Source organism: Chelonia mydas, chromosome 1 (genome assembly GCF_015237465.2).
Source record: "Chelonia mydas isolate rCheMyd1 chromosome 1, rCheMyd1.pri.v2, whole genome shotgun sequence".
NCBI lineage: Eukaryota > Metazoa > Chordata > Testudines > Cheloniidae > Chelonia > Chelonia mydas.
Window position 1 is genome coordinate 8,657,517 of NC_057849.1, and position 25,950 is coordinate 8,683,466.

A 25,950-nucleotide genomic window follows, 5' to 3' on the forward strand; every position below is an offset into this window, starting at 1 on the left:
CCCTCACTCTGTGGCAGCTCTCCGGCCGTCCGGAAGCCGTCCCGCCCCTCCATTCTCTAATTGGCTAGTGGCGGATCGTCTTGCTCGCTGATTGGCGGACGTTAGGTCGGCGTGGCCGGTGATTGGCGGGCCGGGGGGAAGTAGCTGGCCGGCTAGTGGGCAGGCAGGGTAAGATGGCGGCGGTGCTGGAGGTGGAGATCGGCGGCCCCGTCGAGCGGGACGTGGAGGAGGTGAGGGCGGCCTGAGGTGGCGGCGCGCGCAGCTGGGGGAGGCTCCTCGTGCTGCGGCCGGGGGCACCCCCGGGCTGCTGGGGGGCGGAGGGGTCTGAGGTGTGTGGGGCGCTGAGGACGGGGCACCCCAGGGCTGTGAGGGGCGAGCAGCGGGTGGGGGGGGAGTTGGGGCGATGGGAGGGGCTGTGGAGTGGGGTGGAACTGAGGGGGCTGTGGGGGGGAGCTGAGGGGGGTGATGGGGGAGGGGGCTGTGGGGGGGAGCTGAGGGGGGTGATGGGGGAGGGGGCTGTGGGGGGTGACCTGGAGGTGCTGGGAGCTTGGGGCAGCTTGGGGCAGCTTGGGAAGGGAACAGGGTGGGACGTGGGTCTGGGTTTCTCGGGGGGCGCATCGCAGGGCTCTGTGCCGGGCATGGGAGTGGAGGGAGCTAAGGGCTCTGTGAGGGAGGAGCCAGGCAGTCAAAGTGTGACTGACCCCTTGAATGCCAGGGTGTAGGGGTTGGGGGTACTGGGGGAAGCAGGTGAGCAGCTCAGACCAGGTCTCTGGGACCTGTGGAGGGTGGTTCGGGGGTCTCAGTGTGGGGACAGCTAGGATATGGCTCTCAAATGGTTTCAAGGCCTCAGCAAGTGCTGGCAGGTGCTGTTAGAGTAGCAGTGATTTGTTGCCCCAAGACTCAGACCGTTAAAACCTGGCTCGGTGAAGAGAGGCATTAGAAATGATGGCTTGATCTGTGTAACATCATGTACAGTAAAAAGAAAAGGAGTACTTGTGGCACCTTAGAGACTAACAAATTTATATGAGCATAAGTTGTGGGGGGCTACAGCTCACTTCTTCGGATGCATTCACTGAAGTGAGCTGTAGGTCATGAAAGCTTATGCTCAAATAAATTTGTTGGTCTCTAAGGTGCCACAAATACTCTCTTTCTTTCTGTGAATACAGACTAACACGGCTGCTACTCTGAAACCTGTCATCATGTACAGTGTTTTTATCAGTTACATGATTCACTGTTTCTGAGATCTGTTACCAAAATAGCTTGGCTGGTCATGCACATCTGTGTGGGACTCATGTATGTGACAGTAACTGGTGTACTTGGAAAGTATGGGTAGATTTACAGAGCTGGCAATATTAATTGCTGGCAACAATTTTCTGTACTCTCATACAGTACGTTGAAGGTACAGGCACTATGCCGCACAGGTCTACACAATCAGGTAGCCATTATTCCCATGTTGTAGATAGAGAAATTGATGCACAGCCAGGTTAGAGGATTGGCACCAGATCGTACAGTGCTAGCATTAGAACTTGGGGATTCCCATCTTCTTGATCCCTGCTTTGTAAATCATGGGAGCTGGTTGACAGGTGAAGAAGCTATGTTAAGATCAAACTCTTTGATGTGCATTAGCTGGAGATGAGAAAGCAGGTATGCTTCCACTTCCTTCTAGAAGAGAGAATATAGCCTCAGGAGTACCCATCATTGCATCCACAGTCATCATACAGTGCTATCAAAGGGTCAGCTGCTCAGACATTATCTTCCTATCTAGGCTTTTTGCAGCCAACCTCTTACTCTTCCTACCCTGTTGCCTTTTTTCAGCGTGTGAGGCAGATCAAAGCCTTTCGTCCTGCTTGGCATCTCACATTACTGCAAGCTATAGCACTCAATACAACTACTTCTTGCCTTAAAACATAGTATATTTACATAATAACTATATATCAGCACGATGAGTATAGCTAACTGTGCTACTGGCCCTGCATGAGCAGGGTCACGGAGGATCATGGTAACCGTTATTCGTGCTTGCATGGGGTCAATCCCCTGCCTTGGACCAATTTTTTCTTTAGCATTGAAGAATTTTTGTAGTGTGTAGGGTATGATATTGGGAGGTGTCATAGTACTTCCTTGGTTTCCAGTTGAATTGTGACCAGAGTGGGACTAAAGGTTTTCTGCACCGGTAATAGCAGCAGCAGCAAAATTTGTGCGTCCTGTAGCCAATGTTCCCCCTGATTTTTTACTTCTGTGTGTGGAATGAATTTTGTTATGTACACCAGTATGGAGGTGATGTGTGGCAGGGGTGGGTCCAAGGGGTTTGGAGTGGGACGGGGGTTCAAGGCTTGAGCAGAAGTTTGGTGTGTGGGGGGGGGTGCGGGCCCTGGCTGGGGGTGCAGGCTCTGGGGTGGGGCTGGGGATGAGGCGTTTGGGATGCAGAAGGGGGCTCAGGGCTAGGGCAGGGGGTTGGGATGCATGGGGGTGAGCGCCCTGGGGTGGGGCTGGGGATGAAGGGTTTGGGATGCAGGCTGCCCCACGGCTGCAGCAGGGAGAGGGGAGACATCTAATTAAAATGGATCAGTTAGGCCTAAATGATCCATGTTTACTGCTCTGTCTCTGTTGTCATTTGTCATAATTCCATGTATCCATTTGTGTATTAATAAGCCTTGTGCCTTTCACTCAGTGATAGCTTTTTTTCAGTCAAGTTCTCACTCATTTGAGAGTTATCAGTGTGCTAGGTGCTGTAAAAACATGTGAAATGACAAATTCCCTCAAAGTTCTCATTGGACAGACAACGTTGCAGGCACCTAATAAGCTAGTGTTTATTATCAAGGACAGCATATCTTGAAGGGAGCATCACTGGAAGACCTGAGGGTACAACATGTCTAAGGGAAGGATTTGAAATGGAGCGGCCTTAGGAGTGGGATGTTGTCACAAGGGTGTGGCAGTCCCATGGGAGAAGACTTGAGAGAGGGTAGTTAGGAGAGGCGTAGGAAAAGGGAGTAAATGGGGGGGAGGGAGAGGGAGTAGAGATGTTGGTAGAGGAAGCAGCTATGCAGTGCCTTGACGGCAAGATGAGGGATTTGAATGACTCCTTGTATGCATCAGGTTTGGCCTCTTAAAGCTAGTTATTCCAGCATGAGAAGCATCTGAACTGTATTTCTAAGGCTTTCTTTTTACATCTGGATAACTTCAGCAATGGGCTCTTCATGCAAAATAAACTTCTGGGCTGAGTATTTGAGTTACAAGAAACTGTGCCATCTCAACCTTATCTAATAAGGCAAGAATAAGACCCACTGTACTCTGTGTATGCTGGAATCATCTCTTAAGGATTGTGCAGGTCAAATGCACCCGCTTCTACTCCCTTTGCTCATGGCATCCGGTTGATCACTGTATATGGTGCTCTGAAATCATAAGCTCCACCACTTTGACCTGGATAGAAGCAAAATCATCCCCTTGCTAGAGCAGTTCTACCACTGAAGGCAAATTAATCAGGGTAAGCTAGCCTCTAACTGACATTCTCACAAGCTGTTTAATTGTTTTTTTTACCAGCAGCAGAGTGGAACTCAGGAGATATGAGACTTTTCCTGCATGTGAAAACATGAAAGAAAATCAATTGCAGACTGACCCTTATAACTGAAAACCCTGTTCATCCTTCTGACTCTAAGACATTTGGGTAGCAGTGCCCTAGAAATGTACTGAGAGGGCCAAACAGATCAGCACAAATAAGCATCAGCTTCTGGAAAGGAACATATGAACAATGTGTATGTGAATAACCACTGTCCCTTATGCAAGCAAGAATTTGTCTCATTGGCTGCCCTTGTCTTGCAAATACTTTGTCTAACTGGGGATGGTTTTGTAGTGTAAGCATCAGGTTTGAAATTCCTCAATTCCCTCTGAGTTCAAACTCCAGCCAAGTCAGCTCAGTCCATTGTCTTTCCAAGGCATACACAATGAATTGATAAAAGAAAAGGAGTACTTGTGGCACCTTAGAGACTAACCAATTTATTTGAGCATAAGCTTTCGTGAGCTACAGCTCACTTCATCGGATGCATATGCATCCGACGCATATGAGTATGCATCCGATGAAGTGAGCTGTAGCTCACGAAAGCTTATGCTCAAATAAATTGGTTAGTCTCTAAGGTGCCACAAGTATTCCTTTTTGCAAATACAGACTAACACGGCTGTTACTCTGAAACAATGAATTGATAGCTTTCCATGTGTGGATTTTTCACAGGATACCTCAAATGTCACAAAGGTCCTGTAACACTTTTCATAAAAGCCCAGTGTCCTTGACCAAAATATCCCGTTCCTTCATTCCTGTTGTGCAGCATGCCATGTGCCTGGTTGCCATCTTCTAACGCAGAAGTGGCAGCATTTCAATGGTAGTGTATGTATAGAGATCTTGTGAGATGCTTTGGGATGTATAGTGTGTCGTTGCTGTATCAGTGGATCAGTATTGGCTATGTGCCTCATTCTGCATTGAAAAATGTGGCATTAACATTGACTTATACTCCACACTTTTCTAAGCACTTACATTCAAGATCTCAGAGTACTTTACAGATACCTGCTCAGCCTCTCAACATGCTGAGAGACAGGGAACTTCTTTTCCCCTCTTTACAAATAAGGGGCAAGGTGAAGAACAGATTAAGGGACTTCCCAAAGTCACACAAGTGCCAGAAGAGCCCTGCAAGGCAATAGAATTGCTGGATGCTCAGCACTTCTGAAAATCAGGCCCAAAGATATTAAGGTTTCACTTTAGGTACCCAAAAATGGACCTGTCTGAAAACATTTGCTGACGTCTGTGGAAGAACTAGGAATATGTGATTGGAATCTAGGCAGCCTGAATCCTGTTCCCTTGCTTTAACCATCATTCTCTTCAGGCACTCAACAAATCTGTCATTTCTGGTACATGTAATACTGCAGGAATATTTTGCTTTTGGAATAGAAGGATCTATAGTTGGATATGTAAACAAGTGGCCACTTGGCCATTCTCAAGATTGGTTTTATTAGATCTTTTTTAAGCCTAATATTATAAAGAGATTCTGATCAACATGTTTCAGGACTTCTTCTTGTCTTTTCTCTCGCTGTCTGGACAGTACTATTGTTGGTCTTTTTTGCAGTACCAATACTTGGAGCCTCTGCTGTTTTTGCTCTGAGGTTACTGGTTCCTTTATATCTTAAAATCTTCATTGTTATAATGTTGAACTGTTCCGTGAGCTGTCACAGGGTAACTTTAAGGAATAGTAATAAAACCATATAACTATTGAACAGAGGAGTTGAGTGAAAATTATCCCCATTAATTAAGACAGCGATCAAGCGTGGTTTCTAGCTCTAAGGGAAGACTTTGTATTAAGCAAATACCTCAGGGATATTTGAAAACTCTTCTCCAGTCACCACCATATTTGCTGCATATACTATCAGTCCACTGCATAAAATATAGCTGTAAAGGATGAATTGCTTGTCCCAAGGATTTGGCTGTGATTTCCCTAAGAGAAATGTGTAGGATGAATCCTGCGAATATAGTCTTTTTAAGAAGTACTTTTTCAAATCTGACTTAATTGTGGTGCTATAGATTCAGATGTCAGATGCCGAAGCCCAGGGCTCAGGTTATAGACCCCCCTGCCTGGGGCTGAAGCCCTTGCTCTTTGGCTTTGGCACCCTCAGGTCGACAGAGCTGGAGTGGGCTCATGCTTCAATCCCCCCTCCTGGAGTCATGTAGTAACTTTTGTTGTCAGAAGGGGGTTGCGGTGTAATGAAGTTTGAGAAACCCTGCTTAGATGATGCAGGACCTAAAAGGCTGGTGGGTGGGCTATACTTACTCTTCCACAGGTGGAGCTGCAGCAGTTGGAGACCCCCTCAAATGGCAGTTTTAAGCTCTTTGGTGTAGGAACTCTCTCGCTCTCTGTTCTGTTTGTAGAACATCTAGCACAATGGGGTACTAGTCTATGACAGGGGCTGCTAGGTGCTACAGTAATACTAATAATAGAATGGAGACCTGGCCATGGTCTTCCGACCTAGACAGGATCTGAATTTTTCTTTTTTAACATAAAAGGGAGGGGGGGGGGAACCCGGCAAATGAGATTTTTGTTTTTCTTCAGTTCTTCTCTAAACATCCTATAGAAGCAAAAAAGGCCATAATCACCTTTAAAACTTGCTGTGAGCGCCTTCGAGTGAATCATCTTGCTACCCAAGATCCGTCTGAACTGGAGAAAATCCTTATTATACACTCTAATTCCTTTTCCCTTTACTAAGTCTCAAACAAGTTTAACAGGCTTTTGCTAGCTAGGCAAAGCATCATGTATTCAGGTGAGGCTGATCGTCTTTCTGAATCAGACAACATTTTTTTTCCTAGCATGGGTTAAACTTGTTAAATTACAAGGATAGCTGCATACAGAGAAGAGTTCACCATCTTCATGCAATCTCTTTATTGCCCTCTTATAGCTCAGAGCTCTTCAATTTAGTGATGCTCATTGTGTGTTCCAAACAAAAACCTTGAGCAAAGTACTTCCCACTCACCAATAGCTAGCTGAACGTAGTTTATTCAAATTGGTTTGGATTTGTTGAATACTTAGGAGAGAAACCCTCTTGTTTAAGGATTCAGTGTCTCCACCCCTTCAGTTTAATTCTTAGAAACCATGTTTAAGTCATCTAAGAAATCCTCCAGGAAAACAGAGAGAGCATGATTGGATAATCCTAGTACCACTGAAGGGGAAAGGGAACTTTTGTTTAAAGGGTCTGTCAAGGTTCCTTCCCCACTCTGAACTCTAGGGTACAGATGTGGGGACCTGCATGAAAAAACCCCTAAGTTTATTCTTACTAGCTTAGGTTAAAACTTCCCCAAGGTACAAACTATTTTTCTTTTTGTCCCTGGACTTTATTGCTGCCACCACCAAGCGTCTAACAAATATAACAGGGAAAGAGCCCACTTGGAAACATCTTTCCCCCTCAAAATCCCCTTAAGCCCTACACCCCCTTTCCTGGGGAAGGCTTGATAAAAATCCTCGCCAATTTGCATAGGTGTACACAGATCCAAACCCTTGGATCTTAAGAACAAAGAAAAAGCAATCAGGTTCTTAAAAGAATTTTAATTGAAGAAAAAGTAAAAGAATCACCTCTGTAAAATCAGGATGGTAAGTACCTTACAGGGTAATCGGATTCAAAACATAGAGAATCCCTCTAGGCAAAACCTTAAGTTACAAAAAGACACAAAATCAGGAATATACATTCCATTCAGCACAACTTATTTTATCAGCCATTTAAACAAAACAGAATCTAACGCATATCTAACTAGATTGCTTATTAGCCCTTTACAGGAGTTCTGACCTGCATTCCTGACCTGGTCCCGGCAAAAGCAACACACACACACACACACACACACACACACACACACACACACACACAGAACCCTTTGTTTTCCGCCCCCTCCAGCTTTGAAAGTATCTTGTCTCCTCATTGGTCATTTTGGTCAGGTGCTAGCGAGGTTGTCTTAGCTTCTTAACCCTTTACAGGTGAAAGGGTTTTTTCCTCTGGCCAGGAGGGATTTAAAGGTGTTTACCCTTCCCTTTATATTTATGACAGGGTCTCTTTTCTACATCATAAAGCAACAATGACACAAACCCATCCCATTCCTCCCCCCCCCCGCCCCCTTTTGCAGGTTACCTTTCAGGTGTGTAATTTTTAAGTTGCCAAATTCATTTTTTTTCCCCCAGAGGCGGCTCTCTTCTGCTCAGGTGGTACCTATTTAGACACAAGGGCTGTCCAGCATTCTCAAACAACTGGTATGCTTATTGTAACGTTCCCTTAAAAGCTTCTCTTGTCTAGTCGATGCATGACACTATACGAGAAACTGCTCGTCCCCTCTCCTGTGGGATGATTGCAGATGGGAACCTGAGAAGTTTAGTCTTCAGTAAAAATTCTTCCGTTACAATGAGGATTAACTTTGAAAAAGCCTAACTATGCTAATGGGCAAATCTAATTTTTTTTTTTTTTTTACCCCTGTTATTTAAAATACGGCAGGGCCCTCATCCTGCAAACATTAGGTTACCTGAGTAACTTTACACACGGGTAATCTTGGAATCCACCGGAGTAGTCTTATTGAATCAGTGTGTCCTGGATCACTGCTTAAGTTGGCACCAATATGTTTGCGAATCTTTCCCATGTGTTTGTGAATTGTAAGCTACTGCAGGCAGAGACTGTATTATTGTTTTGAATGCTGAGAAAAATTTATCTGTCAGCACTTAACATTCAAAAAAAGACGTTACGAAATCAGAGGTCACATTGCTCTATGGACTAATTGCTCATTTCAATCCTTCCTCGTGTCTGCATAGGATTCTTTACTATAGCTTATTTTCCAGTTCTCCTCTTCTTCTCTTAAAATTTCTCAAGCAACGGGGTTTCCATCGTTAGGGGGATTATTCCTCAGCCTGTCAAGACAGTCAGTAGCAACAGTGGGAAACTGTTCTAAAACTTTCCCAACATACCCATGGTCAGTGGTGGGTTAGGGCACATGGACTATATGGGCGGGACAGGAGTATACTTGCACCAGCATGGAAATCCAGTAAGGACACTGAGGTAGAGAAGCTGCCGTGTGCTTGTTGAAGTAACTGTTTTTCCAGTGTTCTGAGGAGAATGTCAGTAATTTCTACACCAGCAAAATTTAATCAACTTGAAGCTGAGTCAGGCTAGGAATAGCAGCCTTATTCTTTGGTGCTTCTCCCACTCACAGTGAGTTGGGAACAGGTTATCTGCCATACGGAATTTCTTGACTCTGGCTCTTTATCAGATCCTTACTGTTTAAACTGAATTCTGCTGTAACTAAAAGTCCTGTGGCTTCCTCTCATGATTCCGGAAAATAGCATCCAATAGTCAGGAACAAGTAGCATTGAGAGTTGCACAGATCTGAATACATCTCTTCAGCTCCTGTACTAAATCTTCACCACCTGCTCAATCTCTTCAGCAAACCCTAAACGTTAAATAAAAATTTTCTTATGGCGGTATCTTACATTTACCAAAGTGCTTTCCAAAGCCTTCAGGGACTAAATCCCTTATAATTTCACCGTTCTGGGGTAGAATACAGCAGCTCTTTAATAGTGCGCAGGCACACTGTGCAACAACCTACGGCAAAGAAGAAATGAAAACCCTATCAGCAGAAACTACAGGGGAACCAGAATTTTAGCCAAGATGGAATTTAATCAAGACACTGGGACTCATGTCCCTGTTTGATAGAGAGTCAGTGAGATCTTTAATGGTCACAAGTAGTTGAACACTCAGTTCTTTATCTTGTTTGACAGCAGGTTTTGTTGAGGGACGCCAGCAGTATTGCACAGACACGAATCTAAGTGCTGCATGTGAAAAGATTAAAGGGTAACTGTTAAATCTGAACTTGGAATGTTAGTCATCTAATGATCTTGTAGTTGCATGTTCATTTTTTTTACACCGTTTGCACTTGGGAAATGCATGCTGTGTCCCTGACACGTCCTGTCTTCAAACTGAGCTGCTGTGGCTCCACGCATTGGCGACCTGTTTCATATGTACGTCACTCAGAACAAGCTCACCTGGCTGTTTACAGATACTATGATGTGAGGAAAAGCCAAGTGCCAATACAAATATCACCTTCACTCCCTGACTTCAACAGTGTGCTGTCATGTATTCAAACAGCTGACCTGTCTAAATAGTTACGTGGCTGTCAGTTGGTCTGGGCCCCAGGCAACCTGCTTTTGTTGGTTTTAACTGTTTGTATAAGTGAGCTGTAGCTCACGAAAGCTTATGCTCAAATAAATTGGTTAGTCTCTAAGGTGCCACAAGTACTCCTTTTCTTTTTAATATAAATACAGTTAAGGATGAGCTGAGATGAAGTCGGATCTATGGGATTTCACTAACCACATCCAAAGTGACTGTTGGCCTTCCATGTCAGTGTTTGTGTTACCATAGGGGGAAAATATGCCCTCTGACCAAGTGTACCTACAGGGGGAGGAGATTTCTAGTTGAAGCGGACTCTCTAATCTAGCAAACAAAGGCATAAGGAGATCCAGTGGCTGGAAACTGAAACCAGGCAAATTCAGCCTAGAAATAAGGCTGATATTTTTTTTTAAACATTCAGGGTAATTAACCATTAGAACAATTTATCAAGGGATGTGGTAGATTCACAATCCCCTGATGTCTAACTCAAGATTGAATGTTTCCCAAAAGATGGTCAGGAATGATGGGTTTTGTTGCAGGAATTTCTCGGTGAAATTCTGCAACTTGTGTTATATAGGAGTTCAGAATAAATGATCCTGTTGGTCCCGTCTGACCCTTAAACCTATGAAGCAGGGGGCTGAATCATCTACTTCCTTGGGGTTACTAGGCTGTACCTGAGATTGCAGTCACTGCTCAGAACAAACTGGCCTAAATTGTGTATCTTGGTGAGATGTCAAGATGCATATTTCACTCCTTAAAGTGGTGTGTGGTACTGTACGTTAGACACCCTAGTGATCTAACAATTGTGAGGAGTCGTGCAAAGATTCTTTAGAACTTCCAGAAGTGCCCAGAGTATAGGGCAGAGGTGGAAGTCCTAGGTTGCTAGCAGCTAATGTTGGGAGGATGATTACTAAGGTGATGACTAGTCAAGATGGCTAGAACATGGGTTTGTGGTTTCTTCCTCTGAACCTCTTACTTGATTCTAAGAAGCACACTCTGACCATGATTCCCCGGGATCTTTAATGACAGCCTTGCAATTAACGCAATACTCTTGCATTGCCTTCAGCCCTAGGCAGAGTTGCAACGTGATTACCGTGGGGCACGTACTAAGTGGTGGTTTCCTTGTCGGTTATAATCTTAAATTGCTTGTGACAGCATTTAGCCAGGGACAGTTCCTCTTACACAGAAAAGAGGTTTTTTTCAACTGGTGTGTAAACAAAGTATTGCAATGATCTCCTCTAGGCTTCAACTGCCACTCTTGGACTTCAGTAACTGATTGCTTTTCCTCCCTAGGTTGATCTATCACGACTGTCCCCCGAGGAGAGATGGAGGTGAGTGGTGCGTTGCAATGGATGTGGGAGAGGTGAACCTATGCAAATGAGGTGTGAGCTGGGGCTACTATCCGCTTCGTTGAGTAGGAGGGAGAGGGATGCCTCTTTCTATGCAAAATTGGAGTGAAAGAACATTTCATCTATTTTATTTTGGCCCTTTATATTTCAGTTCATATGCTCAGGCCTCTCCCTCTAGCCATGATGACAGGGAGTCTCTTCAGCCACTAATGCTGCTCTAGTCAACTGCAAGATTGTAGGTACAAGACATGCAATCTGCTTCTCCTTGCTCCCAAAGGCTGACAGCACCAAGAAGACACTTCAAACTTCATCTGTCTTGTCTGCACAGAGCTTGAGCCAAAGAATGCTTGGCTTTTTATAGCTCTAGAATCTGCATGAGCCAGACCAGATTTGTGTTCCTCTGCCTTTCCTATCTTGAGTGTAGCAGCATCTTTCTCTGCTAGCCTCTCCGACATGGCTTTCCATCCCCTGACATGGAAACTTTCCTGCAACCCTACCATGCTGCTCTATATACCAGGTTCTTGCTGATCCCAGCCTGTTCACTCCAGACTTAACTTGCCTTGTTTTCATTTCAGGGTCGAGCATGCTCGGATGCACGCCAAGCACCGTGGCCACGAGGCCATGCATGCCGAAATGGTCCTCATCCTCATTGCCACGCTAGTGGTTGCACAGCTCCTCTTGGTACAGTGGAAACAGAGACATCCTCGCTCCTACAATGTAAGCATTTCCCACCCTGTTTCATCCGCCCTCTGGCTGCAGGTGCTGAATGGAGCTGGCAATTAGCTATATAAACAGTTGTATTAATGTCATTCTCTGACTGCCCTATGATGTTGAAATACCCATTTGCCTTCCCTGTCCAAAAGTACGCATTGGAACTCTATGAGAACCATAGTTAGGTTACAAAATACAATTGTTTTATCAGTGTAGCATGTGTCAGGGGTTCTCAGCCTTTCTCTTTCTGAGCCCCCCTTCCTCCTCAACATGTTATAAAACCTCCATGGCCCACCTGTGTCACAACAACTGATTTTCTGCATATAAAAGCCAGGGCCGGAGTTAGGGGATAGCAAACCGGGCAATTGCTTGGGACCCCACGCCACAGGGGCCCCCGCAAAGCGAAGTTGCTCAGGCTTTGGCTTCAGCCCCGGGTGGCTGGGCTCAGGGCCCCGGACTTCAGCCCTATGTAGTGGGGCTTCAGCTTTCTGCCCTGGGCCCCAGTGAATCTGACACCGGCTGCTTGATGGGCCCTCTGAAACCTGCTCACAGCCCCCCAGCGGGCCCCGGACCCCTGGCTGAGAACCACTGGCGTATGTAACTCTTTGCTAGTAAGGAGTTATATCAAGTTGTGTTTGCCCTTAAGGAGGCAATGGAACAAATAGATCTCCCCCCGGTGTTACTCAGAACAATGTAAATGGAAGCTGGATTTCACCTTTGTCGTTACTCAGAATAACGCAGACTGTTTGTTTGAGTGGAAGCTGGATTTCATGGCCGCCAACCTCATTTGCCATTTGAATGCTCAGAATGCTTGTCCGATTGCTCGGTTTGCAGAATCCTCTCAAGCCTGTTGGTCACTCTGCCACCATTGATTTTGCTATCCTGGTGCATCAGACTGCAGATCAGGGAATATCGTTCCATTCAAGAACAACAGGGGATTCTCCACACCCTCCGTTCTTCTGAGCCTCATGATGCCAATTAATGGTGCCAGACAACGGCTTGTTTCCTACATGTCGGTTTTGCAGACAATTCCATTTGCATTGCAAAATCTTTATGCTGGGAAAGGGTCTGGAAAGGACTACCTGGATCTTATTGTGTACATCTGTTTAGTATCCGCTTTGAGGGATGTGTGGCCCTCTTACGAAACCTGATTGGGCAAGAATTGAGCAGATATGCCTCTTTTAGCAGAGTTGGGCAAACCCCAGTCGCTCACTTACAATGTTACAATGAGTTCGCCCACTGGTTTAAACCTTCCCCACAATCTGTCCCATCTCCCCCCTCACTTGACCCACTGAAAAAATGTTGGGTAACTGATGGGTTGGGTCACAGAAACCCCCTGGGGGCTGCCACCTGATGTGCCAAGACTACTCCTGCCCCTGCCTGCCCTGTCAGCCTGGGCCTCCAGCGCCCTGCCTGGTTGTGCCAGACTCGCTTGCCGGCCACAAACCCAGACCCAGGCCTGAACCACCTCCCACAGACTGCAGGCTTAACTGAAAGCAGCTTAAGAAGTGTTCCTGTCTCTAGCACTCAGATGCCCAACTCCCAGTGGGGATTCAAACCCCAAATACATCCGTTTTACCCTGTGTAAAGCTTGTACAGGGTAAACTCATAAATTGTTCGCCCTCTATAACACTGGTAGAGAGATCTGCACAGCTGTTTGCCCCCCCCCCCCCCCCCCCCCCCCCGGTATTAGTACATACTCTGGGTTAAATAATAAGTAAAAAGTGATTTTATTCAATACAGAAAGTTGGATTTAAGTGGTTCCAAGTAGTAACAGACAGAACAAAGTGAATTACCGTGCAAAATAAAATAAAATAGAACACGCAAGTCTATGCCTAATACAGTAAGAAAACTGAATACAGATAAAATCTCACCCTCAGAGGTGTTCCAGTAAGCTTCCTTTTACAGACTAGTCTCCTTCTAGTCTGGGTCCAGCAATCACTCTTACCCCTCCGCCCCCGGTGGTTACTGTCCTTTGTTCCAGTTTCTTTCAGGTAGCCTCTTGACCCCCAAAGGATATCTCTTGAGTCAGCTGAAGACCAAATGGAGGGGTCTCCCAGAGGTTTAAATAGACTTTCTCTTGTGGGTGTACACCCCTCCCTCCCCCTGTGTAGAATCCCAGCTACAAGATGGAGTTTTGGAGTCACATCGGCGAGTCACATGTCCATGCGTGACTCAGAACTTACAGGTAGCAGCCCTGGGTCACATGCTACCTTGAACGTCCTCAAGTAGACTTCTTATGTGGATTGGAGCCTTCCAAGATCCATTGTCAAGTGTTTCTTGATTGGGCACTTAACTTGCAAATTCCTTTCTAAAGAAGCTGCCCAAATGCCTTACGAAGGCTACTTAAAATCAAACCAGTACACTGCCAATATTCATAACTTCAAATACGAAAATGATACATGCATACAAATAGGATGAATAGATTCAGTAGATCATAACCTTTACAGAGATATGTTACATGGCATATGTAGCATAAAACTTATTCCAGTTATATCATATATACATTCATAAGCATATTTCCATAAAGCCTTATGCAACGTCACAATAACATATTATTTAATTCAGATTTCACAGCGTCCAGGGCTATACAGCCAAGAATGTATTCTCTTTAAGAGGGGCATGGTAGACCCGAGAGACTGCCGGTACTGGTGTAGCCTGTTTTAATGCCATTCAGTGTGTGAGCTTGGTCTTAGTTGAAATGCCTTTGTTTTGTTGTTGCAGATGGTGACCCTCTTTCAGATGTGGGTTGTTCCCCTTTATTTCACAGCGAAGCTGCACTGGTGGCGATTCCTGGTGATCTGGGTCCTCTTCTCTGCTGTCACAGCCTTTGTCACTTTCAGAGCAACTCGTAAACCTCTTGTGCAGACGACTCCCAGGTTAGCACAAGCATCTCCTCATAAGCCACATGAACCACAAACTAGGCATGGTTTTGTGCAGGCTGCCTCTGTGTGAGAGAAGCAATTAACTGGCTTAATTCAGATTTCCATGCAACAGACCTACTGCTTTGCTGCAGCTTTGCAGTTCAGCTTCTGACTCCAGGTTGTGGTGGCAACCCTATAATGGGACTGCATTAATCACACTCCTTTGACCGTCTCACCTGGATTCTGCCTACTAATCATCTCTGTCAGAAGTGCTTCTAACATTGCTGACAACTGATCAGTTTCAAACAAAATCAACCTATCACTGAAATATTAATTTTCCCCAGAATCTGTGCTGATCTGAGCAACAGGTGGAAAGTCTGGTAGATCATAGCCCTGCAGGGCTATAAGGTGAGACCCATGTCCTAGTGGGGGTATTCCCAGCATGGGGGACACCATTTATTTCTAGCCCAAGAAGGTCATGAAGTACTGGACATGAAAGTCATGACATTCCATACATCGTGACCTGCCAAGAGCCACAGGGAGAGTAAGTGTCAGAGCTGGGATTAGAACTCTGAAATCTGGCTCCCCAGTCAATGGGCAGCCCACTATCTCTCTTTCACTTGAACAGCTCAAATGGCCTAAGTGATAAACTAGCTTTAGTTAGAATCTTAAAGCTCCTTCAGGTGTTCCATGAAACTCCCTTCAAAATACCTGTAAAATCACCTCACTTTTGGGTGTGTGTTTTGTTTTACAGGCTGGTCTATAAATGGTTTCTGCTGATATACAAGATCAGTTATGCCACTGGAATTGTCGGGTACATGGCTGTAATGTTCACTCTTTTTGGTCTTAACTTATTATTCAGGTGAGTAAATCTTTGCTGCTTAGCTCCCATCAAAGAGTTAAAATGGCAAAGCTGCGTAGAGCCAAGTGTTAGCTGTGGGGCTCTTTAAAACACATTGGGAAATAGGTGCGGCCATATATAGTCTTAGTCATGTTATCAATAATGTAGGAGACCAAAGTGCTGACTAGTTTCTCTTTTGGCTGCTAGAGCGATCGCAAGCGATGTGCCTGCACATATATCCTTCAAAGTGGTCCAAGTATCTGCCCAGAACTCCGCTTTCAGCAAGGATGCTCAAGGAAAAGGAATGGATGTGTGTGACACCTAAGTGTTAACGTCACCAGCTTCTTCCAGCTCCTCCTCTTGTGCATGTCCATACCCAGTACCTTTAATGTTCATCCTCCTGGGAAACAGGAATCCTGATGTATCTTGGAGCTGGTTTTACAAGTGATTGTAGCATTGTAACTGGGTCTGAGTTGTCACCCTATCTAGCTGCATGGTGGTTTTTTCCTACCTGTGCTGTACTGATCTGATCTGATTTCCTTCCTTCCCTTCTCCTCCCCCCCCCCCCCCCCCCGAGGCATGTAGAAGTTAGGCTCTGTGATTTGTCTCTATTTTGTGCTCTAAAGTTATTTGCCACTATGTAACGTCTCTCGCCTTGATGATCAAGGAGACTCTGGCTATCTTTTTCTCTCTCCTTGAGAGATGTTGAGTACCTACAACAACTGAAGCCCCTGTCTCTCAGAATTACTCCTTAAATCTAGCTATGAAACACTGCCTGAGAATTCACCATTAGAACAAGCGAGGCTGTGGTCCTAGTGTAGCAGTGAAGGGCATGGACTCCATACACACTGGGCAATTTAAGGATTGTAGATTCCAAGGCCAGAAGGGACCACTGTGATCATCTAGTCTGATCGCCGTCAAAACAAAAGGCAGATTCACCAGCACAAGATGCTACATGAATGCATATCACTGCATTTAGAAGATGGCAACTCTTGCCAAAAGTCCCAAAGACCTTGTATTTACAGGGATCATGACGTGGAAGTCGTGCATGACACCTATGTGTGTACATTTCCAGACTATGAATGCTTACTTGGTAGATGAAGTTCCTAGCACACCATTAAATATTGCTAATGAGGCCTTTGACCCTGTCATGCTATGTTTTTACAGCAGGCTAACTTTGCACGTGTTCAGAGAGCGACTTTGTTTGACTGAAGAACTTGTTTGACGTTCTTCTGCCTCTTCCACTGCAGAATCAAACCCGAAGATGCAATGGATTTTGGTGTTTCCCTCCTGTTCTACGGCCTTTATTACGGAGTACTTGAGAGGGACTTTGCTGAAATGTGTGCGGATTACATGGCATCAACCATAGGGGTGAGTTGGCGTAGACACACCATTTCCTAGAGCTGTGATTATTCTCTTCAGTGCCAGAGGACTTCTTGTGGAGTTTGCCTCTATAACACTATCTTTTCGTGGGGAAGAGGGGTCAGGAACGATGACACCAAAAATAGCAGCTTGTTCAAGTTTGTCTAAATTGAGTGTCTAAGGCACCTATCACCTTTGTATCTAAGCATGGATGTTCCTTAAGTCTTCTGTGCGCTTCTGAAGGCTGCTGCTCACTTTTCTGGCATCCCACATGCGTAAAGATGGTTTAAGACTTCATGTTAAGGTGGAGCCCACTATGGATTCGTACACTTTTTTTTTACCATGCCTCTCAGCAGGTCCACATGGTATTCCTATTGGACCTTAAGTGAATGACTACCCTCTCCTTCAGTTTGTCACTCTAACCACTTCCCCATGTGCCTGTTCCACATTATGGCCTACAACACCTTCCTTTCTTCTTTGGTGCTCCCTGAGATAGTGGTTAGTAGAGGTGCTCCACCTCTTACAGTCACCCCACTTCTCGTAGCCAGTCCTCCACAAAGAAGGTGCCACAGGAGCCTACACAGGGGGTTATGGGAGAGCTCTTGGCATGAGGCTCCTACTGCAAGCAGTGGAGTAAATTTGCTTCAACGAGCAATCTCAGCTAGGAGAATGCTCATTAACCCCTTGTATTCCAATCCACAGGTTTGAGAGCTGCTGTTATAAATGATGGGGCTGATCTTTCCCTTAAGAGAACTTGACTCTTGGAAGACCACAATTAGAAGCAGTTTCTCTTCTACATGAACTGAACAGGCCATTGAAGAAATGGGTAGAGCCTGTGAGTTTCCCTCATAGATAGATAGGTTCTGTCTAATATACTCATCTATACAAGGCCAAAGAATCCCAGTAGCCCAATAAACTCTTCAGTATAGCTCCCCTCTTCCAGCTTTGCCAGATGCTATTCAGTAACTTAAACAATGTGGGATGGAATAGACCACACGTCCATGTAGTCTCGTCCCTTCTCTTCAGTAATGTCTAATCTGTTAGTTCTTTTAGCATACAGCTCTGTACTAAAGAAGCTCTATCCTCGGCAGTTCTGTCCTCTTTTGGAAAGTGGATGGTTGTCTTTCTCCTCAGCCTCCCAGCACCAAAGCATCTATGGAGGGTGCTTGGACTACTGTGGTTCCTAAACTAGCATGAGAATACATGGTTTTCAGGAAGTGACCTTCTGATCTGTTGACTACATCTGAGGATATTCAGTTCCCACAGTGGTGCCTTTAGATGTCACTCCTTCCACCCCCTCCTCTCAATCTTTGGTATATTAACCATGTCTTTTTTTTTTTTTCCCCCGCAAACTGAGAGTACTGATTCCAAAGGGAAATAGTTCCCCCTTTCCAGAGCTGATCTCACAGTGCCATAGAGCAATTCAAATTCTTTTTAGCTATGGCTCTGTCTTTGTACTGTGAAACCCATCGCTTCATGTAGCTGGCCCAAGGGCTTTCCTATCTTAAACAACACTGTTCCTTCCATTGGACTGGGGAATGTAATCAGCCTTGAAAAATTCTTCATGTCTTGGGCAAGGAAACTTTTTTTTTTTTTTTTGATGGGGCTAGTGGGTTCTCATTAGTTTCTTCGTGATAAAGGCTGGACAAGTGAACTTCTTGGGCTTGGCTTGCTCAGTTTTCACCGGTAGCTTTGTGAGGCTGCCGTACATGTTCATAGTCTTCCACTAGCTGGCACTATAGCTCTTTCTTAGTCAGAGGAATGACTCAGAGCAGCAGTGAGAAAAGGTGGGTGACAGGGTAGATTTGGTTTAAATCGTTTTAAATCACTAGTCAGGAAGACTCCATTTAATCATGGATTTCTACATAAAAGTGCATTCTTGTTGGTTGTTATAACCTTAATACAGATTGTTCACAACTCAGATGTAGGTTTCATTTTTAGAAGGTGCACACTATACATTTTTAAACAGTGATTTATTTTGAAAACTTTTCAGATTAGTTTTACATCTATATCAGAAAATCACTGATTGTTTGGTTATTTCATTTAGCAAAGGTAATTTGAAGCAGATATTTATGACATCATTGGGAGGTGAACTATCTCCAATTCAACAGGTTAATCATTAATATTTGGAGGATTTTCTTGCCATGGAGAAGAACATCACCAGACAGACATTTAAATTGTTTTAAATTTAAAGACAATTGTCTCATTAGACTGACACAACACACACACCCCCTACCTGGTAAGGCAACTCCCATCTTTTTATGTACTATGTATAAACATACCTGCTACTGTATTTTCCACTCCGTGCATCTGATGAAGTGGGTTCTAGCCCACGGAAGCTTATGTCCCAATAAATTTGTTAGTCTCTAAGGTGCCACAAGGACTCTTCTTTGTTTTTGCTGATACAAACTAACATGGCTACCACTCTGAAACCTGAACTTAAACATTCAAATTTTTTAAAATCAGGTTTGTTCTTAAAATTGTTTTTAACTAAAATAGTTAAATGAAATTAAAAAAAAATTAAATTGACTCTGTCAGCCAAGTCAACATGAGAAACTTAAAATATTGGCTTCTGCAGCTAACTCAGTCATCTTCACCTTCATTTTCCTGTTTGTTCATAATCTGGAAAAGAAAAACAGGCTTTCCTGCTTCTTCAGGTCCCAAATGATTTCTCCATTTGGAATGAATTAGTCCAAAGGAAGAAAATATTCTTTCTACATCATCAGAAGCTACTCCTGTTAAATGTGTGATTGTCACTTCAGCAGTCTCTGAATCCAAGTGCTTAAGTGACTTCCACCAGTTCACTGGTGTGACTTTCTTTAAAACATCAGCAAACATATATTTCTTGAATGGTTCTTATTCCCAAACTGGGTCTCTTTTACCGCCTGCTGCCATGATAGGTTTTCCCTTCTAGTGAGAGAATGGTATGGTATATCTCAAATCAGCAAAGGCTACACTCAGAAAGACCTCAAGACTTCTGGAATATGCTACTCAAACAGTTTCACTTGTGTTTCTACTGCCTGTCCCTCCCTTCTCACATTTCTCTCCAGACTTCTTATCCTTGTCCAGATCTAGTCAACCCCCCAACAATCTTCTATTCATTGAACTTTTTGAAACTTTGCCTTAGAGAGAGGTAAGGGATTGACTCTGTATACACAAATTTGCAGAGGGACAATAGGGTTGCAGTCTGTTATTTCTCACCTCTATATATTTATTTAAAAACATTTTTGCTGTTAACAAGCATGTTATCTCTGGAGACACAAATCCACAGTTTGAGAATTGCAAAAGTAAGCCTCTCTGATGGTATCTTCTAGACTGAGCACTGATTCCGATTGGGTAGATAGAAAGATTAACCTAAATCTATACAGAAGCCCCTGGAACCCCATACGATTGGGTCCCTAATCCATGAACTATTGGAACTCATTTACAAAATTTTTTTTAAACATTACATGAATATATTGTCTCATACTATAGAATTAGAATTTATAATCCCTATTTTATGATAGTTTTAATTAAGATATCTTTAGAAAAAATGCTTTTTGAGGGGGGGGAAAAACATTTTATCCAAAAAATCCTATTTAAATAAATATCTTTTTTTTTTTTTTTACATTATTTATTTATTTTTATTTTTAAATCATTGATTTTTATCCACCCTGATGGGTGAGGTAATATCAGGTATTGGACCCACTTCTCTTGGTGAAAGAGAGGCTTTCGAGCTAGTCAGAGCTCTTCAGACCTGAAGAATCATAGCAACAGTGACAGGCCTGAAATTAAAGCTGATCTTTTAATGCAGCTAGCCCTTCAAAATGAGGCTGGAGATGGTTAAAGAACTAATGGGTCTAGTCCATCCTCTCGGGTTACTAGTGTAGGCTTTATCCGCTCGCGGTTTGTCCAGCCTCGTTCTGAGTGACACAGCAGAGACTTTGCCATTGTCCACTTTGGAAGACCATTCCACAATCTTTGTGGATTTCAACTTTAGCAAGTCTGGCTTGAAACTCAGACTTTATCTTTAATTTCCTATTACTTAGATACCAACCTAAATGATCTCTCCCTTTTTGGTATTTCCACCCTACCAAAGACTTGTGGAGTTAACCATGGTGTTACATTTGTCATCATAAATCAGTCTGTCTAGCTCCTTAATCATGTGTTGCTCTTCTTTGAAAGATGTAGGTAAACTGGAAGGAATTTAAATACTCAAGTGTCCAGAATTAAGCCCCTTTGTTGCCATAATAGTTATATTATGATCCAGTCAGATCTCAAAAGCTGAACTGAGTATTTGGATTGGAACATAAGAACTGTAGTAATGGATCAAACCAGTAGTTCTTCTAGTCCAGTATCCTGTCTCTGCCAGTAGCCAGTACCACCTGTGTAGTGGACAAATATAGAATAGCTTAACCGTAATAGGAAGCTTCTTTCTGGCCCCCATCAGTTAGCGGTTGGTTTATGCCCTGAAGTCTGAGGGTTTATATCCCTTCTGGAGTCTTTTGTGCTGTCTGATTACCCATTTACATCTCCAGCCTCTCTTTGAGTTCTGAGTTCGATCTCAATGATATCTTGTGGCAGTGAGTTGTACTAAAGCCCTTTTATTAGTTTTACAGTTGTTGCCTTTCAGTGTAACTGCATGTCCGTTGTTCTTGGATTATGAGTAAAGAGCACCCCATGTACCTTCTCTATGCAAGTCACTATTGTGTGTTGTAGCATATTGCCTCTTCGTATGCAAGTATTTCTGTGTTTCTAATCGCTCTTCGTGTCTTCCCTGTGTCACAGAGCCAGCAGGGCTCAGAGGAAGTGCATATTTCTCTTTTTGATAAATCACAACTGGACACAGTATTCCAGAGGAGGACATGCTGCTGATCTGTACAATGGCATCACAATCAGTGTTTTCTGTTCTATTCCACACACATTCCAACATCTTGTTGGTTTTTTTTCATTGAGCTGTCCACAATGACACCTACCTTTCCCTGAGTTAATTGGGAACCCAGAAACTTGAGTCACTCAGCTTCTGATATCTCCCTAAAGAATACCTGGGTTCTGCAGGGAATAGTGCTGTGAACCCCTAGGTAGATTCTGCCCTCTGAGTTGGTACCAAACCAATGTTCAGCATGGTGCTAATCTGTGTTATGCTGCTGGAGGTGCTACTCCTGAGGGCATTCTGCACCAAAAAATTAAATTCTGCACACAGTATTTTAAAATTCTGCAAGTTTTATTTGTCAATAAATAAATGCAGAGGCTCTAGCATGGCAGTGGGGAGCACAGGCCTAATTATGTTGTTTCCTTTGTCTACAATTGAGTTCCATCTCCAATCCTAAACATGAAAACTGGCTGCTGGGCTTGTGGTCATAAGGGTCCCTTGTCATAAGAACATAAGAATGGCCATAGTGGGTCAGACCAATGGTCCATCTAGCCCAGTGTCCTGTCTCCCGACAATGACCTGTGCCAGGTGCTTCAGAGGAATTGAACAGAACAGGGTAATTATCCACTGATCCATCCCCGGTCGTCCAGTTCTAGCTTCTGGCAATCAGAAGCTTAGGGACTCCCAAAACACGGGGTTGTGTCCCAGACCATCTTGGCTCTCCACATTAAGTCACCTTTTTGAGGTGGCCTCTAACTTTATCTGGATTAGAATCTTGAGCTGCTCTGATAGGCCACAGCCAGCTTCCAAAGAACCCAAGGATGGCTCTAGTCAGTATGTTGTGCCTTTCCACTTTCCCAGAGGCATGCGCACAGACTCCATCCTCCTGGGAGGCAGACCATTCCTCCTATCACTGCATTAGGCCTTCACACCGTGAGCCCGCAGAGCAAGGGAACGAAGGCTCCATCCCTTCCTTTCCAAGACGGCCTTGCCAGCCCGGGCCTTGGCAGTCGTCTGTCTGTGAAAGGACACTGAAAGGCCTGGGAGGAGTTGCGGGTGGTTCAGTGAAAACGTCTAGCTCAGCGTGCAGCCAGTGGTGAAGAAAACAATGTTAGGATGCATGTGGAGTGGAGTAAATAGTAAAAACTACTGTGTGGTTATAGGAATCCACTTTTTGCCCTCATGGAATAGCATGTTCAGTTGTGGGCACCTCTCAGATAAAAGGGGTTCAGAGACAGATAACAAAAATAGCAAGAGGCATAGGAGACTGAAAAGGTCAGAACTGTCTCGTTTGGAGAGGAGATAAATAAGAGGGAGCAGGGTAACGAGAAGGTAAATTGGGCACTTCTCATAATACAAGAACATGAGGACATCAATGAAACGGAAAAGCAGAACACTAAAACTGAGAGTAGGGAACAGATTGTACACAACCGAACTAACCTTTGGAACTCCTTGCTACTGAGACCAAGAGCTTTAGATATGACTAATCCTTTCTTGCATTCTGCTAATCTGCATTTTGACTAAAGGTTAACTATGGGAAATGAGAGACCGATTTGTAAACCTTCTAACCAAGATGTAAGCCGGCTGCTCTTTGAGAGTAAAGAAGAAACTTCCTCAAGGGAAGACCATTGCATAACTACTGCAGGGTTTCTTTCACTTTCCTTAAAACAACTTGTACTGGCTACTGTTGGATGCGAACAGCTTATAGATTAGACTGACCCCTGGCCTCATCCAGTCTGGCACTTCCTGTGTCATCAAACATTTCTGCTACTTCAAGCACTGTTCTGTGACTTGGGTTTGAATCCTTTCTCTGGGGAAAGAAAAGGCCGTAAAATAGTATTCTTGTTCCAGTCTCCCACCTCTTTAGGGTGAAGAGACGCTGTCCAATCAGACACAGCTAAAGTGATTAACGAAGTGTGGCCTTGGTTAAAAGACAGTGTACTGGTTGGTTGGTTTTTTTTTTTTTCCTGCCAACATACAGCTCAAGCTGTTCTTTCATCAGCTAAAGAGGAACAGGCCTGATTAGTATTTGGAAGAGAGATTCCCAAGGCAGTCAGCCATTCAACTACTGCGTTGATTGGTCTCATATCAACGCCTAGCTGTAGCTAAAAGGGACGTCCAGTGTTGGTGACTCAGTAGGCTGCCTTTTCCCTGGACTCATGCCCCAGCATAGTGCTTGGGGGAGCTGTGCTGCTGAAGAGGGGTCTGACAGTGGTCCTGCTCCCTTGTGGCCAGTAAAGCTTCCATGGCCCTCTCCACAGAACTAGGGGTGTTGCCTCATTTCCTATGTGGGTGGTCACAGCTGCTCACAAACCCCACCTGCCATTTCAGTTGGATTTGGTAACTTGGCTCACTTCTTTCCCTAAATTAAATGGCTGCCTTATGCCAGCCTAGAGATTGCTGGGTGTGGTGTTTATAAAGATCGTTGGCCTTCATGTTAAACCTTACCTTCAAATAGCAGCTTTTATTTTTTTTTTAACTCAAGCACTTTATATCAAATTGTAGGTTTGACCATCGCTCTGCGTAAGTGCCCAATTTATATTTAACCAGCCAAGATTTTCAAAAGGGACCCACTAGTGACTATGGGCAGCGTGGTCTTTGGGTATCTAGCATGACACCTCAATGGGACCTGATTTTTCAGAGAGCTGGTGCTTGGCATTTTCTAAGCTGTCTGGAGTTGGGCTCCCAAAATCACCAGTCACTCTGTGTAGAGTCCACAGTAGTGATAATTGATTACTGCCCATGCTTTAGGATAGGCCTGGTCAAAAACTTTGTCAGGAGTGTTCGATGGAAATTGGTTCTTTTTGACTAGATGAAACCTTTTCTGAAACATGACTGGCTTCCATGGAAAACTGACTTTTTTTCATCAAAATACCAAACAACCACAATATTTTGATTCCAAAATGCCACTATGGTGCCTCAAAAAGAACAGGCATTCACCTGCACATCTACCAATGTGATATATGCCATCATGTGCCAGCAATGCCCCTCTGCCAAGTACGTCGACCAAACTGGACAGTCTCTACGCAAAAGAATAAATAGACACAAATCTGACGTCAGGAATCCTAACATTCAAAAACCGGTAGGAGAACACTTCAACCTCTCTGGCCACTCAGTAAAAGACTTAAGGGTGGCAATTTTGCAACAGAAAAGCTTCAAAAACAGACTCCAACGAGAAACTGCTGAGCTTGAATTAATATGCAAACTAAATACAATGAACTTGGGTTTGAATAGAGACTGGGAGTGGCTGGGTCATTACACATATTGAATCTATTTCCCCATGTTAAGTATCCTCACACTTTCTTGTCAACTGTCGAAATGGGCCTTCTTGATTATCACTACAAAAGTTTTTTTTCTCCTGCTAATAATAGCTCATCTTAATTAATTAGCCTCTTACAGTTTGTATGGCAACTTCCACCTTCTCTGTATGTGTACATACATATCTTAGTATATGTTCCATTCTATGCATCCGATGAAGTGGGCTGTAGCCCACGAAAGCTTGTGCTCTAATAAATTTGTTAGTCTCTAAGGTGCCACAAGTACTCCTGTTCTTTTTGTGGATACAGACTAACATGGCTGCTACTCTGAAACCTGTCATTATGGTGCCTCATGCTCCCATTCACCTCAAAATCCAGCTGGGGAGCCCAGCCCGTAATCTCCCCTGATGCATTGCAGGCATGTTTCACTACCTCCCTTCACCAACAGGAGAGACAGTGGTGCTTCATGGGAGAAGTAATCTGACTAGTGAGTGTGAGCTATACAGGAGAATCCAAACTAGCCCATGGGGCACGGGAGTGGCATTCCAGAATCAAAATATTTGGGGGTTTTTTGGTTTTCTTTTACTTTTTTTGCCAAAATTCTACCTGCTGCTAGAAGAGATCAGCCATGTTCTGACCAGCTCTAATGGCAATAGTGTGTGGCCTGAGGGGACCCCCAGTGTGGTGTTTCTGGCAGGGAGGGCTGTAATTAGGGTGACCAGATGTCCCGATTTTATAGGTACAGTCCCAATTTTGGGGTCTCTTTCTTATATAGGCTCCTGTTACCCCACCCTCTGTTCCAATTTTTCACATTTGCTGTCTGGTCACCCTAGCTGTAACTGAGACAGGTGTGTAAGCCTGTGCCTGCAGCCTCCCCATTTCCTTCAGTAACAGTCTCTAGGACGGGTTCTCACAACGCATTTTTTGATGGCGATGGCTGACTCATTTTCCTAAAATACTTAATTAACTTAGCGGGAAAAAAATAAATATGCACAGATATGTGTCTCCAAATAATTTAATTTAATTTTATTTATGTAGGATTTTTTTT

General features: G+C 44.2%; 1 protein-coding gene across 1 annotated transcript in view; it reads left to right on the forward strand.

Moving 5' to 3' along the window:
- The first annotated feature begins 111 nt into the window (after positions 1-111).
- RNF121 (ring finger protein 121) overlaps positions 112-25,950 on the forward strand; it is a 37,677-nt gene continuing 11,838 nt past the window's right edge. The window contains exons 1-6 of the mRNA XM_037912131.2: positions 112-230; positions 10,960-10,997; positions 11,591-11,732; positions 14,451-14,605; positions 15,345-15,452; positions 16,682-16,802. Of these exons, the coding sequence (XP_037768059.1) occupies positions 174-230; positions 10,960-10,997; positions 11,591-11,732; positions 14,451-14,605; positions 15,345-15,452; positions 16,682-16,802 (621 nt within the window). The 5' untranslated portion in view covers positions 112-173. The remainder of the gene's footprint in view (positions 231-10,959; positions 10,998-11,590; positions 11,733-14,450; positions 14,606-15,344; positions 15,453-16,681; positions 16,803-25,950) is intronic.